Source organism: Mirounga leonina, unplaced genomic scaffold (genome assembly GCF_011800145.1).
Source record: "Mirounga leonina isolate KUSES-001 unplaced genomic scaffold, KU_Mleo_1.0 Mir_91, whole genome shotgun sequence".
Lineage (NCBI taxonomy): Eukaryota > Metazoa > Chordata > Mammalia > Carnivora > Phocidae > Mirounga > Mirounga leonina.
Window position 1 is genome coordinate 42,947,268 of NW_023270839.1, and position 15,771 is coordinate 42,963,038.

The 15,771-nt window shown below is 36.8% G+C and overlaps 2 protein-coding genes across 2 annotated transcripts in view; both read left to right on the forward strand.

The window, feature by feature from the left end:
- The window catches only part of SPESP1 (sperm equatorial segment protein 1), a 28,871-nt gene extending 25,194 nt beyond the window's left edge, over positions 1–3,677 (forward strand). Inside the window, exon 2 of the mRNA XM_034993911.1 lies at positions 2,316–3,677. Coding sequence (XP_034849802.1) covers positions 2,316–3,361 — 1,046 coding nt within the window. The 3' untranslated portion in view covers positions 3,362–3,677. The remainder of the gene's footprint in view (positions 1–2,315) is intronic.
- Positions 1–15,771, forward strand: part of NOX5 (NADPH oxidase 5) — a 106,381-nt gene that overhangs the window by 25,075 nt on the left and 65,535 nt on the right.

The window sequence follows — 15,771 nt, forward strand, 5'->3', positions numbered from 1 at the left end:
CTCATTAAGAAATTTTTAAAATTTAGGGGCGCCTGGGTGGCTCAGTTGTTAAGCTTCTGCCTTCGGCACAGGTCATGATCCCAGGGTCCTGGAATCGAGCCCCGCATTGAGCCCCCTCATCGAGCCCCCCATTGAGGCCCGTATCGGGCTCCCTGCTCAGCGGGAAGCCTGCTTCTCCCTCTCCCACTCCCCCTGCTTGTGTTCCTTCTCTCTCTGTGTCTCTCTCTGTCAAATAAATAAATAAAAAATCTTAAAAAAAAATTTTTTTTTTAATTTAGAAATATACTTTCAATTTTGATTAAATATCCATCTGGCCTTTCTAAGTTGTAACAAGAGTTACGGAAGAGAGGGAAAACATTTAAATATAAAGCATTTTAAACTGTTTTGTGCTTGTGAAAGTGCTGAATAGAAGTACCTGCTGAATATAAAGTTTGTAATTTCATTTTGCCTGCAGAGGGAGAATTTAGGTAGGAGTTAGGCATTAGAGTTTGGTAAAAAGTGACTTACTTTCTTGAATTAAGTCAATTTATATCCTTGATAGTGGCAAAATCATTTCAAAATGAAATGTAGTACAAAATTCCAGCACTTAATATTAAAAACCATCTTAGGAGTAGGGGACCTGAGGAGAATTTCGGAATATCTTATTCAATAATCTTTTTTGTTTTCCGTGTTGGAAATGAGAGGCTTCACCAACCACTCAGATGCTGCAAAATACCTGCATAAATAGAACTGTATTTTGTTTTAAGAGTGAAATGTTGATGGTTTAGACCAGGAGTTGGCAAACTTTTCCTGTAAAGGGCCAGATAGTAAGTATTTTCAGCTTTGTAGCCCATGTGGTCTCTGTTGTAACTACTCAGTTCTATTGTTGCAACCAAAAGCAGCCATAGATAATACATAAACAGATGGGCAAGACTGGCTGGGTTCCAATAAAACTTTATTTACAAAACAATTAGGTGGATATTAATGTGGGAACCAAAAGCAAAAGAAAAAATTAAATTTCCTTACAACTGGCAGCCAGTTGACAAGTCCTTGATACAGGCAGAGTGACCTTCCTCTAGGAACTCAATTACCTTGATGTCGATACTTTGCTAAGGGCAAAAGGCAATCTTAGTGTAACATTATCCCAACCACCAGGATCCTGTAAGTCTCCTTTGGAAACTTCCTTTTTCTATAACCCCCAAGATATATGTTAGCAATCATCCTTCAAGCAGATGGCCCAGTGATATACATCTGAAGGGTTTCATGACTAAGGTTTTACTAGACACTGATAAATGACTTTTCCTAACAATAGTTAGCCCCTCAAGGTCCTGGAAACCTTGCTTCCCAATTCCTTAGAGACCTAGGCTATCCTTAACCCCCTCCCAACTTGAAAATATATAATGGGCCACCCCTCACAATCCCAGTGCAGCTCTTTCTGCCCATGGGTCCTGTCCCCTTGCTTTAATAATACCACCTTTTTGCACCAAAGTTGTGTCAAGAATTCTTTCTTGACTGTTTGCTCTGAACCTTAACATTTCCCCATCAGATATGATCCACAAGCTGTAGTTAGATCTTTGCTGGGTTGAAGGCAGTGGTGTACTGGTAAACGTTCAACAACTGGCTTTTTGGAGAGACTGGTAAGCTGAGATTTATAGCACTTGCCCATTAACATGACGTAAATATTCCCATCACAGTTGATTTCAGGCTATTTATTTCGTGTTACTGAACAGGGACAGAGAAAGGGATATAGACTAGTACACCATCACATAGCTTTTCTACCGTACAGCTACACTAGATGTAAATAACCTCAAGACCATAGACAATAGTAAAATGACATAAAGTAATAAGAAGTGATGAATTTTGAATATTTATTACCTTTATTTTGAATATAATTCATTTAATTGCAAATTAAAATAATTTTTAATAATGTCTATGTTTAACATTTGGTTCACAAAATTCCTAAAAATTGAGTAATTGGTTCTGGTGAGCCAGTATGAGCCAATTCCAGCACACCACTATGGTGGAGGATATGATCAAGAATTTTGTTTTAATAAGCTACCTACTGAATCATATGGGAGAATAAAAGCGAAAAAATATAGAGAATTGTGTTAATATGCAACTTTTGCACTAATCTTGTTCATGTGTTAAGGATCTGAATAAATTTATTTTTTTTTATTTAAGTGAAAATCGACTGAGCCAAAGGTGCTTTATTTCTTGGTTCTTTATCTCAACTTTTAAGTGATAACATAGGAAGTAAATTTAGGTCAGTAGATTCTGTCAATATATCATATATAATATTAAGTGTTACTTATTGTTTGATTTTTTTTTCCTTTAAGGCATAACTGTGACGCCTGACGAAGAACAAAACTTAAATCATTATGTAGAAGTTTTACAGAACCTAATACTAAGTGTTCCTACTAGGGAGCCAGGTCCTGAGAAAAAATCAAAGTCTCCAAATAATGTTCATTCTATAGGACCGAAGGTATCAAGATTAAAGGAGATAATCACACATGGAGACGTTTCTACTGAAAATAATGTTTTAATCAATCGTATCAGTGAAGACACCACAGCTTCCCCTACTGGAGGCTTCACACTGGAAGTAGAGAAGAAGAAAACTACCAAAAGTACAGCATTCTGGTCGATTAAACCAAAAAATATTTCTATTGTGTTACACACAGATGAACCGCTTATTGTAAAAGAGCCAGAGCCAGAGCCGGAACTGGCACGAACTGAGGCACCAAAGCCACTGCCAAACGTTACTGAGACATCCCCAAGTCCAGATGTCACCTCGGGCCAACCGTTTATTACCTCTTCAAGCAGGAGCACTGACGTGGATACGGTCACAGAACTAGAAGATGTTCCTCAGCTCTCAGGTGATTATGAAATGGAAAAATCGGACGCACTAACATTTGAAAAACGCCCACAGATTCTGAGTATTGAAGACATTTTGAAAAAAATTTCAGATATTCATTCACAGGTACAACGGGTACCTCTTGCTGAGAGCCTCAAGCCAGAATACAGAGAGGACATTCGAGCCTCTAGAGAGCACCTAAAACGGAGCCTTGCTTTAGCAGAAGCAGCGGAACATAAACTACAAAAGATGTATAAATCCCAGCTGTTACCACTAGGACAAAGCAGTGACACTGGAATTGATGACATTGAAACTGTTATTAACATGCTGTACAATTCCAGATCTAAATTGTCTGAATATTTAGATATTAGACACGTTCCGCCAGAAATGAGAGAAAAAGCTACTACAGTATTCAGTACATTGAAAAAAATATTATGTGTAAGTCAACTAGAAACTCAAAACCTTATTAGGAAGTTATTAAACAATAATATAAAAATTTTAAACCTACTTGATGTTCCACGACAAAGTTGATTTAAGCGAACTGTGCATTCATTTCACTGAAGAAATAAACATATTAGTGATTCACAAGTTGTATGAAAATATTTTCTATTGTTCAATGTGCTAACATCTTTCCATGTCATATATTATAAAAAATTTTCATATGCATGAAAGCCTAATAATTTAAAATAAAATTTTGGTTCAGGAGTTTGTAGTTTTTTCTCATTAATTAACTTTAAAAGTTATGAAGATCTTTGATTTTACTTGAATAGATTAGTTAAATTCACCCATTTTATAAGAGTTGAGACCGTGTGCAATCTGTATGTAGCCTGTTTTAAATAAATGAATATAAATGTAAAATTTTAGGATATATGGTCTTTATTACTCTTCGAGAGAATCTGAGTTTTCTGTCTGAATAACAAAGTTGGAACTTGAATCAGCACTTTTATTTGAATATCTGTCTGCCTCCTTTGAAAGGTGGATGGTATATGAAGATACGTCCCTGTTTCTTTGTTGTTAAGTACTTTTGGAGTATCAGTGAGTGGTTGTAACTTGGATTTGTAATATAGCCATTCCTATGATTGCTGAGAAGCATTCGTGGATTTTAAGCAAAAGATGGGTATGATCAAATTTGTGTTTTTAAAAAAACCACTCTGGCTGCAGTTTTGGAGGCAGACAAAAGTAGAAGTGCACTAAGCAAAGGCCAAATTTAGCTTGGACTAGTTCGAAAAAAGTGTTAGTTTAGAAGTAGAATAAACAGTATTTGGTGATTGCATGGACATAGAGACTGAGAGAGTAGCAGGGATCAAAAATAATTTCTACACAATTAGCTAGATCATAAAAGGACCACATAGGTTTTGTTTCACAATAACACTCTTTACTGTTTCCTGTTGCTTGGTTTTTTTAAATTTTTTTATTTTGTGTGTGTGTTGCTTATTTTTAAAATTAATTTTACTATGGAAGATTTCAAACATGTGAAAAAGTAAACAGATTAATGTAATAGATCTATGTACCTAATGTCCAGTTTCAACAGTGATCTACTAATGACTCGTCTTGTTTCACCTAAACCCTCACCTTTTCCCCTTTCCTATTTTATGTTGAATTAAATCCCAGATACTTTTTCATTTCATTTGTAAAGATTACAGTGTGAAGCTCTTTAAGTTTTTAAAAAAAATAACCACAATATCACCACACATACAAATTTAATAATTCTTTATCATCAAATATCCAGTCATTGTTCAGATTTCCAACTGTTAATAATTTTTTTAAATTTAGAGTTTGTATGAATCAAAGATCCAAATAAAGTTCACACACTGAGATTTGATTTGACTCGTAAATCTTTTTTTTTTTTTTTAAGATTTTATTTATTTATTTGACAGAGAGAGACACAGCGAGAGAGGGAACACAAGCAGGGGGATTGGGAGAGGGAGAAGCAGGCCTCCCAATGAGAAGGGAGCCCGATGCCAGGCTCGATCCAGGCACGATCCCAGGACCCTGAGATCGTGACCTGAGCCGAAGGCAGACGCTTAACAACAGGGCCACCCAGGAGCCCCATAAGTCTTTTAATCTAGACTTTCTTTCACCTTTTTTCCCCTTGAAGCTTACTTATCAAAGAAATTGGTCATTTGACCTATAGTTTTACACCTATCGATTTTGCTGATTGTATCCCCATAATGCCTTTTAGTATGTTTTCCTGTCCTCCGTATTTTCCGTAAATTGATAGTTGGATCGAGAGAGGCTTTTTCAGACTCAGGTTTGTCTCTTTTTTTTGGTCAAGATAGCATAGATCATCTGGTTGTGTTTACTTTTTTTTTTTTTTAAGATTTTATTTATTTATCTGACATAGAGAGAGCGAGAGAGGGAACACAAGCAGGGGGAGTGGGAGAGGGAGAAGCAGGCTTCCCGCTGAGCAGGGAGCCTGATGTGGGGCTCAATCCCAGGACCCTGGGATCATGACCCGAGCTGAAGGCAGTCGCTTAACCAACTGAGCCACCCAGGCACCCTGGTTGTGTTTACTTTTGTATTTATAAAGCAGCCTTTGATGTTCATTACCTAGATAGATTATTGATCAGGTGTTGCAAAATGGACATATCATTCCTTCCTTATTAGCTGGAATATGTCTATAATGAGAAACTTCCTCTCCTCTATTATTTGATTCCCTAGGAGTCCAGTGTGTATTGGAAAGACATCAAATCTTTCTCTTTTTTAACAGTTTTCAAAATAATTAGTTCATAGAATCCTCCAATGGTGACCTGTTTTTTTAAATTAGATCTTTATTCTTTGGAACAGTTGGAGGCTTATAGAGAAATTGATCAGAAAATACAGAGTTCCCACATACCTCTCTCTAGTCTACCATAGTTTCCACTATTATTTATATCTTATATTAGTGTGGTACAATTCTTATAATTGATGAACCCACATTGATACATTATTAGTAACTGAAGCTCCATAGTTTACATTAAGGTTCACTCTTTGTATTGACATTTTATGGGTTTTGACAAATATATAATAACACATATCCACCATTACAATATCATACACAATAGTTTCACTGCCCTAAAAATCCCCTGTGCTTCACCTATTCATCCCTCCCCCTTCCTCCCCAATCCCTCCAATCTCTGGCAAAACTGATGTTTTTTACTCTCTCTATACTTTTGCCTTTTCTAGAATGTCATGTAGTTAGAATCATATAGAATATAGCCTTTTAAGATCGGCTTCACTTAATATGTGTTTAAGATCCCTGCATGTCTTTTTGTGCCTTGACAGCTCATTTCTTGTAGTGCTAAGTAATATTCCATTGTATGGATGTACCAGAGTTTATACATTCCCCTGTTGAAGGACATCTTGATTACTCCCAAGTTTTGCAATTATGAATAAAACTGCTTCAAACATCTGTGTGCAAGTTTTTGAGTAGACCTAAGTTTCAATTGTGCCAGTTTTTTTCACACCTTTGAACGTGCAAAAGTTAGCAAACTTTTATATTTTGGCCAATCTGATAAATGAAAAGTATTATCTAGTTGTTTTAATGTATGTTTCCTTAATTATGAGTGAGGTTGGACATCTTTTTATATGTATATTTTTATTTCTGGAAACGGCTTGTTCCTGTTTATTTCTCTACTGGTTGCTTTTCCTTAGTGATACATACAACCTTTTAATGTAACAAGGAAATTGGAATTTTGTGTCATATTTTTACAAATGTTTTGTCTAGTTTATTATTTGTGTTTTGATTTTCCCATGTAGAAATTGAAAACCTTCATAAATCAAATTTATACATTTTTTTCTTTGGGTGCCTTTGTGTTTTGTGTCTGACCTTTCCCACTCTGAGATTTTACAAAATTCCTCTTTTTTATTCTAGTGTTTTAGTGTTTTTTTTTTTTTTTTTTTAAAGATTTTATTTATTTATTGGAGAGCGAGCGAGAGAGAAACAGCATGAGAGAGGAGAGGGTCAGAGGGAGAAGCAGGCTCCCTGCCGAGCCGGGAGCCCGATGTGGGACTCGATCCCAGGACCCTGGGATCATGACCTGAGCTGAAGGCAGTCGCTTAATCAACTGAGCCACCCAGGCGCCCTAGTGTTTTAGTGTTTTTACCTTTTTAAAAATAAACTATTTTTTAGAGCAGTTTTAGGCAAAATTAAGGAGAAGGTGCGGAGTTTCCATATATACCCACACACGTACAGCCTCCCCCACTATCAGTTTCCCCCACCAAAGTGGTACATTTGTTACAATTGATAAACTTACATTGATGCATCATTATGACCTCCAAGTCCATAGTTTACATTAGGATTCACTCTTGGTGGTATACATTCTGTAGGTTTGGACAAGTGTATAGTGATAGGTTTTCACCATTATAGTATCATAAAGAGTAGTTTCATTGCCCTAAAAATCTTCTGTGCTCCGCCTACTCATTCCTTCTTCCTCCTCTCAATCTCTGGCAACCACTGATCTTTTTACTGTCTCCATAGTTTTGTCTTTCCTATAATGTCATATAGTTGGAATCATATAGTATGTAACGTTTTCAGATTGGCTTCTGTCACTTAAAAATGCACATTTAAGGTTCCTCTGTGTCTTTTCATGGTTTCATAGCTCATTTAATTTTAGCTCTGAATAATGTCTATTTATCCATTCACCAATAAAGGACATTTTGGTTGCTTCCAAGTTTTGGCAATTATGAATAAAGCTGCTATAAACATCCAGGTGCAGGTGTTTGTATGGACATAAGTTTTCAATTCTTTTGGGTAAATACCAAGGAGCCCAATTGCTGGGTTGTATGGTAAGAGTATTTTTAATTTTGTAGAAGCCATTAAACTGTCTTCCAAAGTGATTGTACCATTTTGCAATCCCACCAGCAATGAATGAGAGTTCCTGTTCCTCCACATCCTCACCAGCACACGGTGTTGTCAGTGTTCTGGATTTTTACCATTCTAATAGGTGTGTAGTGGTCTCATTGTTGTGACTATTACCTTTTAATTAAAATTTTTAAGTTTTTGATAATTATAGATAAACATGCTGTTTTAAGAAATAATACAAAGAGATCTAGTTAATGTGCTCTTCACTCATTTCATCTAATGGTAATATCTTCAAAACTATAGTGCAATATCACAAGCAAGATAAGTACGTTAGTATAAGATACAGAACATTAACAAGACTGCAAGGATTCCTCATGTTGCCCTTTTATAGCTACACCTACTTCCCTCCTGTTTTCACACCTTTCTAACCTCTGCTAACCACCATTCTCTTCTCCATTTCCATAATTTTGTCATTTCAAGAATGTCCTATAAGTAGAATCATACAGCACGTAATCTTTGGGGATTGGCTTATCTTCCCACAGCTCAGTTCTCCAGAGCTTGAGCAAGCTTGTTGCATGCATCAATCCCTTCCTTTTTACTTGAGTGGTGCTGCGCAGTTTGTTTATCTATTCACCTGCTTAACAACCTTTGGGTTATTTCCAGGTTTTGGCTATTACAAGCTCCTATAAACATTCATTTACAGGTTTTTTGTGAACATAAGTTTTCATTTCTCTGGGATAAATGCCCAGGAGTGAAACTGCTGTGATGTATGGTAGTTACATATTCAGTATTAAAAGAAACTGCCCACCGTTTTCCAGAGTGGCTGTACCATATCCTAAAACCACCAGCAATGTATGAGTTTCTCTGAAACCTCACCAGCATTTGGGGTCATCACTATTATTTAACATTTATTTATTTTATTTTAAAGTGTACAATAGTTTTAGTGTATTTATAAAATTTTACAACCATCATAACTAACTAATTCCAGAATATTTCAACACCCCCAAAAGAGAACCCCATATCCACTAGCAGTCCTTTCCCCATTCCTCTCTCCCCAAGCCCCTGGCAATTGTGTTCTCTCTCTATGGATTTGCTTATTTGGACACTTCAATATGATGTAATCATACAATATGTGTTCATTTGTGACTGGCTTCCTATTAACAGTGTTTTCAAAGTTTATCTGTATTCTAGCATGTATCCGTACGTCATTACTTATGGCTGAATAGTATTCCATTATATGGATATATTGCATTTCGTTTATGCATTTCTCAGTTGATAGACTTTGGGTTTTTCCCACTTTCTGGCTATTAAGAATAATGCTGCTGCAGATGTACACATTTTTGTGTACACATAAGTTTTAAATTCTCTTGGGTGTATACCTAGGAGCAGAATTATTGAGTCATATGGTAACTTTATGTATAACTTTGGGAGACTGCCAAACTGTTTCTGAAAGGGGTTGAATCATTTTTTACATTCTCCCTAGCAATATATGAGGATTTCAATTTCTTCACATCCTCCCCAACACTTATCAATGTCTTTTTTTTTTTTTTTATTACAGCCACCCTCGTGGAAGTGAAGTGGTATCTCATTGTGGTTTTGACCTGTATTTCTCTGATGGCTAATGCTGTTGAATACGTTTTCGTGTGCCTATTTGCTATTTGTATATCTTCTTTGGAGAAAAGTCTGTTCGGATCCTTTGCCATTTTTTAATTGAGTTCTTTGTCTTTTTATTATTGAGTTGTAATTCTTTATATATTCTGGACACAGGCCCCTTATTAGATATACAATTAGAAAATATTTTCTCCCATTCTGTCAGTTGTCTTTTCACTTTCTTAATGGTACTGTTTTCAGCACAGAAATTTTATTTATATTTTTTAAAAGATTTTATTTATTTATTTGACAGAGAGAAAGACAGAAAGAGAACACAAGTAGAGGGAGTAGAAGAGGGAGAGAGAAGGAGGGTCCCAACCGAACAGGGAGCCAGACACGGAGCTTGATCCCAGGATCCTAGGATCATAACCTGAGCCGAAGGCAGACACTTAATGACTGAGCCACCCAGGCGCCCCTCAGCACAGAATTTTAAATTTCAATACAGTCCAATGTTTATTTCCTTTTGCTGCTTGTGCTTTTGTGTCACGTCTAAGAAACAATTTCCAAATGCAAGGTCCCTTATTCAGTATGACTGGTGTCCTCATTAGAAGATTAAAAAGCCACCTGAAGACTGAGACACACAGAGAGAACACTGTGTGATGACAGAGATATAGATTGGAAGGACAAGGTTCAATGGCCATCACCCAAAAGCAAAGAGGAGGAAAGGCAAGAGGGAGAATGACATTGCTGACACCTTGATTCTGGAATGCTAGCCTCCAAAACCATGAAAGACTAAAATTCTGTTGTTTAATGCCATCTAGTTTATGGTATTCTGTTAGGACAGTCCTAGGAAACTAAAATAGTTATGGTGTTTAATTCTTTTGTATATATTGCTTAATTCCATATGCTAGTATTATTAAGGATTTTTGCACCTACTAATGAGCAATATTGGTCTGTAGTTTTCCTTTTTTTTTTTTGCATTTTTTTGGTCTGGTTTTGGCATCAGAGTAATATTAGTTTCATCAAATGAATTGGGGAGTGTTCCTCCTTCTTTCATTTTCTGGAAAAGATTGTGTAAATTCGTCTTAATTCTTCTTTCAACATTTGGTATTCTCCAGTGTACCCTCCGGTTTCCCTTATCTGAAATATCTTCATTTTCCCCTCATTCCTGAAGGATATTTTTGCCGGATATTGGCTTTTGGGTTGATAGTTCTTTCTTTTCATCACTTTCAAAATGTTGTACTAATTCCTTCCTGCCTCCATGGTTTTTGTTGAGAAACCCATTGTCATTTGCATTGTTTTTTCTTATTGGTAATATGTCATTTCTCTCTCACTGTTTTCAAGGGTTTTTCTGTTTTTCTTTGATATGAATTTTCAGATATTTAACTATAATGTGTCTTGGTGTAGATTATTTTAGATTTATCCTATTTGAAATTTGTTCAGCTTCTTGAATCTATGGGCTTATGCTTTTTGCCAAGTTCGGAAAATTTTTGTCCATTATTTCTTTGAGTACTTTTTTTTTTTTAAAGATTTTATTTATTTATTTGACAGAGAGAGATAGAGAGAGCAGGAACACAAGCAGGGGGAGTGGGAGAGGGAGAAGCAGGCTTCCTGCCGAGCAGGGAGCCCGATGTGGGACTCGATCCCAGGACCCTGGGATCATGACATGAGCCAAAGGCAGACGCTCAACGACTGAGCCACCCAGGCGCCCAACTTTTTCTTTTTTTTTTTTTTTAAGATTTTATTTATTTATTGAGAGAGAGAGAGTGAGTGAGAGAGCTAGCATGAGCGGGGGAGGAGTAGAGGGAGAGGAGAAGCAGACTCCCCACTGAGGAGGGAGCCTGATGTGGGGCTTGATCCTGGGACTCCAGGATCATCACCTGAGCCAAAGGCAGACACTTAACCCACTGAGCCACCCAGGTGCCCCTCTTTGAGTACTTTTTCAACCCCACCTTTTTCTTTCTTTCTGGGACTCCAACGATGTGAACACTAGATCTTTTATTATAGTCCCATGGATCCTGGGGCTCTATTCATTTATTTTTTTTTTCAGTTCACTTTCTTTTTATTATTCAGATTAGGTAATTTCTATTATTCTGTCTTCAAGTTTACTTATTATTTCCTCTGTTCCCTCTGTTCTTCTGTTGAGCCCATCCAGTGAGCTTTTTGTTTCAACTATTTTATTTTTCAGTTCCAAAATTTCCACTTGGTACTTCTTTATATCTTCTAGTTCTTTGCTAAGACTCTCTTTCTTTGGGGGAGATTTTATACTTTTTTCATTTATATCAAGCATGTTTGTAATGTTCACTGAAGCATTTTTATGATGGCTGCTTTAACATCTTTGTCATGTAGTTCTGAAATTGCTGTTTTCTTGGTCTTGACATCTATTGATTATTGTATCTGCTGGGTAGTGGTAAAATTCCTGACTCTCCACTAGGCCCCTCTGACACCACTCTAGTGGTGAGGAGGGGTGACTCATTACTGCTGGGTAGGGGTGGAAGTTCAGGCTACTCACATACTCTTCATTAATATGAAGTGGGGGATTAAGTACATCCACTGGGGAAGAAATTCCTGCATTCCTACTGAGTCTTCTCTAATACCACCCTGGTGAGGGGAGGGTCCCTATTTGGCTTTTGCCATTGGGGATGGGGATTGGGTCAGAAGTTACAGTTTTTTTGTAATGTTTGGCTATAATTGAGTGGTTACTGTCTAAAAGTTTTATGTGTTGCTAGCCTGCTCCTTTCCAATCCTTTCACTACAGAGAATGGCTTTTGTTAGGGTTTTTATCTCAGTGCCTGCTCATGTTTCTGGTTTGTCAGCTTTTTTAGCTCTAAGTCTGGGATATATGAAGGAGAAAAAAAGTCTGGAGAATGCACCCCCATGTCATTTCTTGGATTCAGAGTTCTCTAGCCAGTATGCCTTCTTTTTCCCCACCACTTAGAATCTTCTGGTGTTTATTTTACATGTGATGTCCAGAGTTTTTAGTTATGCTTAGGAGTTTGCACTTTATCCTAAAGACAGTGAAAATATTTTGAAATACTTTAAGCATTTTTAACGAGTCATTCTAGTAGGCTGCAGTGCAGATAAAAGATAAGAAAGAGCAAAACTAGAAGTAGAAGCCAGTTAGAAGAATGTGATAGGAATCTTAAAGAAAATGATGTCCTGCACTTGGATGGTAACAGAGGAAATGGAAATAAGTAGTTGAATTTCAGAAATATTTAGGAATTAAGAATCAATAGAACTTGGTGATTGATATTCAAGATAAATAAAGAAGGCAGAAATAACTTCTATGCTTCTGACTTGCTCCACCGGGTAGGTGGTAGTGTACTTTTTTTTTTTTTTTGTACTTTGTTTTTTAATAGCATTTATCACAATTATGATTTTATGGTTATTTGTATATTTATTTGTTTAGTGTTTGTCTCCCATGGAGGGGCAGTTTTGTTCACTGCTGTAATCCCAGCACCTAGCACAATGTTTGGCCTGTAATTATATGCTCAATAAATATTAATACATTATAGTATATTTAAAAGAGTGAGTATGATTGGGATGCCTGGGTGGCTCAGTTGGTTAAGCTACTGGCACTTGATTTCGGCTCACGTCATGATCTCAGGGTCCTGGGATCAAGCCCCATGTCAGGCTCCATGCTCAGCAGGGAGTCTGCTTGAGGATTCTCTCTCTCTCTCTCTCTCTCCCCCCCCGCTCCTCCCCCTTCTCGTGTGTTCTCTCTCTCCAAAATAAATAAATAAATCTTTAAAAAAAATAAAAAGAGTGAGCATGATTGTGGGGAAGATTATTTTGGAAATGTTATTTCTGAATATACTAAATTTAAGACCATGTCCCAGTTACACATTGGTCTAAAGATTAAGAGATAGCAGTAAATAAGGATTTGGTAACTATCTGCACATAAATGGAAATGTAAGCCATTGATGTAGAGAGACTCTTCACGGAGTATATAGAGAAGCAAAGAAAGCCTAGAACTAAGGCTTAAGGAACTCTACCTTAAAGGGACAAATAAGGGAAAGAGCTCCTTAAGCAACTGGGTAAGAATAGAGAAGTAGGGGGTATACAGGAAAAATGTAATTAAATATAAGGCAAAGGAAAAGTGTTTAAAGAAAGAGGGAGGAGTTAACCCTGTTGTAACTGAGAAACAAGATAAAGACTGAAAATCATCCACTGAATTAGTTAAAAAGTGGTTTTGGCAGAAGCATTGGTGAAGAAAGCATATTGGAAGAATAAGTTAAGAACATGGAAACAGAAAATATAGGCAATTATTGAAATATTTAACTGAATAGAATAACAGAAAAAGATGAGGGCTGGAGGGGAAAGAAAAGCCCAAGGAAGGAGCGCCTGGGTGGCTCAGTCGGTGAAGCGTCTGCCTTCAGCTCAGGTCATGATCCCAGGGTCCTGGGATTGAGCCCCGCATCGGGCTCCCCGCTCAGCAGGGAGCCTGCTTCTCCCTCTGCCTGCCACTTCCCCTGTTTGTGCTCTCTCTCTCTCTGACAAATAAATAAATAAAATCTTTTTTTTAAAAAGCCCAAGGAAAATATTAGTTTCTTTGTTATTTTCAGATAGACTAGACCAGACTGTGTTTAGCAACTGTTGAGAAGGAGCCAGTAGAAAAGAGGTTGAAGGTGGAAGGGAGGGGGGAATAGTCAGTGGAGCAGATGAAATCCAGAATACTGGTAAAGGATTTTTACTTTATTCTTTAAGCTTTTAATTAATTCTTACTTAATTAAATTATTTAAATTAAAAATAGGTAATGTACAGTGTAAAATAATTTCAGGTTTGCAGTATAGTGATTTGACACTTCCATACAACACCCAGGGCTCATCACAAGTGCACACTCCTCAATCCCCATCACTTATTTCACCCCTCCCCCCCACACCTCCCCGCTGGTCACCATTCCTTTGTTCTCTAGAGTTAAGAGTCTGTTTCTTGGTTTGCCCCCCTCTCTCTTGTTTTTCCCTTTGCTTGTTTGTTTTGTTTCTGAAATTCCACATAGGAGTGAAATCATATGGTATTTGTCTTTCTCGGACTGACTTATTTCTCTTAGCATAATGCTCCCTAGCTCCATCCTTGTCATTGTAAATGGGAAGATTTCATTCCTTTTTACGGCTAAGTAATATCCCATTGTATTTATACATACCACATCTTCTTTATCGATTCATCAGTTGTTGGACACTTGAACTGTTTCCATAATTTGGCTATTGGAGATAACGCTGCAATAAACATGGGGGTGCATGTATCCCTTTTCCTTTATGGTCAGGAACAAGACAGGGATGTCTATTCTCACCACTGTTATTTAACATAATCTCAGAAGTCCTAGTTACAGCAATCAGACAACAAAAAGAAATAAAAGACATCCAAATCAGCAAGGAAGAAGTCAAACTTTCACTATTTGCAGATGACGTGATATTCTATATGGATAACCCTAAAGACTCCACCTGAAAACTATTAGAACTGATAAATGAATTCAGTAAAGTCACAGGATACAAAATCAATGTGCAGAAATCTGTTGCAGTTCTATACACTAATAATGAAGCAGCAAAAGAGAAATTAAGAAAACAATCCCATTTACAATTGCACCAAAAATAGTAAGATATCTAGGAATAAATCTAACCAAGATGTGAAAGATCTGTACTCTGAGAACTATAAAATATTGAGGAAAGAAATTGAAGATGATGAAATGGAAAGACATCCCATGCTCATGGATCAGAAGAACAAATATTGTTAAAATGTATACAACCCAAAGCAGTCTACAAATTTAATGCAATCCCTATCAAAATACCAACAGCATTTTACTTTAGATGGAAAGATTAACATTTCCTTTATTGCAATGGGGCAGGAGGTGGGGGGGGGGAAGGAGAAAGAATGCTCATAAAAGCATTCTTTAAGATAAAGGATAGGATTCAGATAAAGATAGGTTTATAGGTTTGGTAACAAAAATTGAGATAATTCCAAATTGTAACTGCTGCTGCTACTTCTTCTTCTTCTCCTCCTCCTCTTCTTCTTTTCTTCTTTTTTAGTGTTGTAGAAATTGAGGATATCTGCTGAGATTGAGAGAGTTGGAAGATTTAAAAGGGATAGCATATGTGAAGGGCCTAGTACATAGCAGGTGTTAATGAATGGTAGTTTTGTGTTACTTATAGCTTTAGATAGTATGATTATATAGGACCAGTGCCGTATAATGTGATTTGAGAACATTCAAATATCTTCTGTATAGTCTGACAATGTGCTTGAAACCCTACTTTGAGAAAATATTTACATTGGATTAAAGCATTGCGAGACACTGCTTTATCTATTTTATATGTTCAGATTTTGGTGGGATATATTATTTTAAGTTGAAGCCAACTTCTATTTGATTTCAAACTGTTATTAGTTCCTACAACAATCCCTTTTAAGTTATTTTTTTGAGTAATCTCTACATCCAACATGGGGTTCACATTCACAACCCTGAGATGAAGAGTTGCATGCTCTACCAACTGAGTCTGCCAGGCACCCCTCTACTAAAATCTCTTTTGATGTTTCCTGCAGATTGAGACTTGACCCTAGGACCAGCTTTGACTTTAAG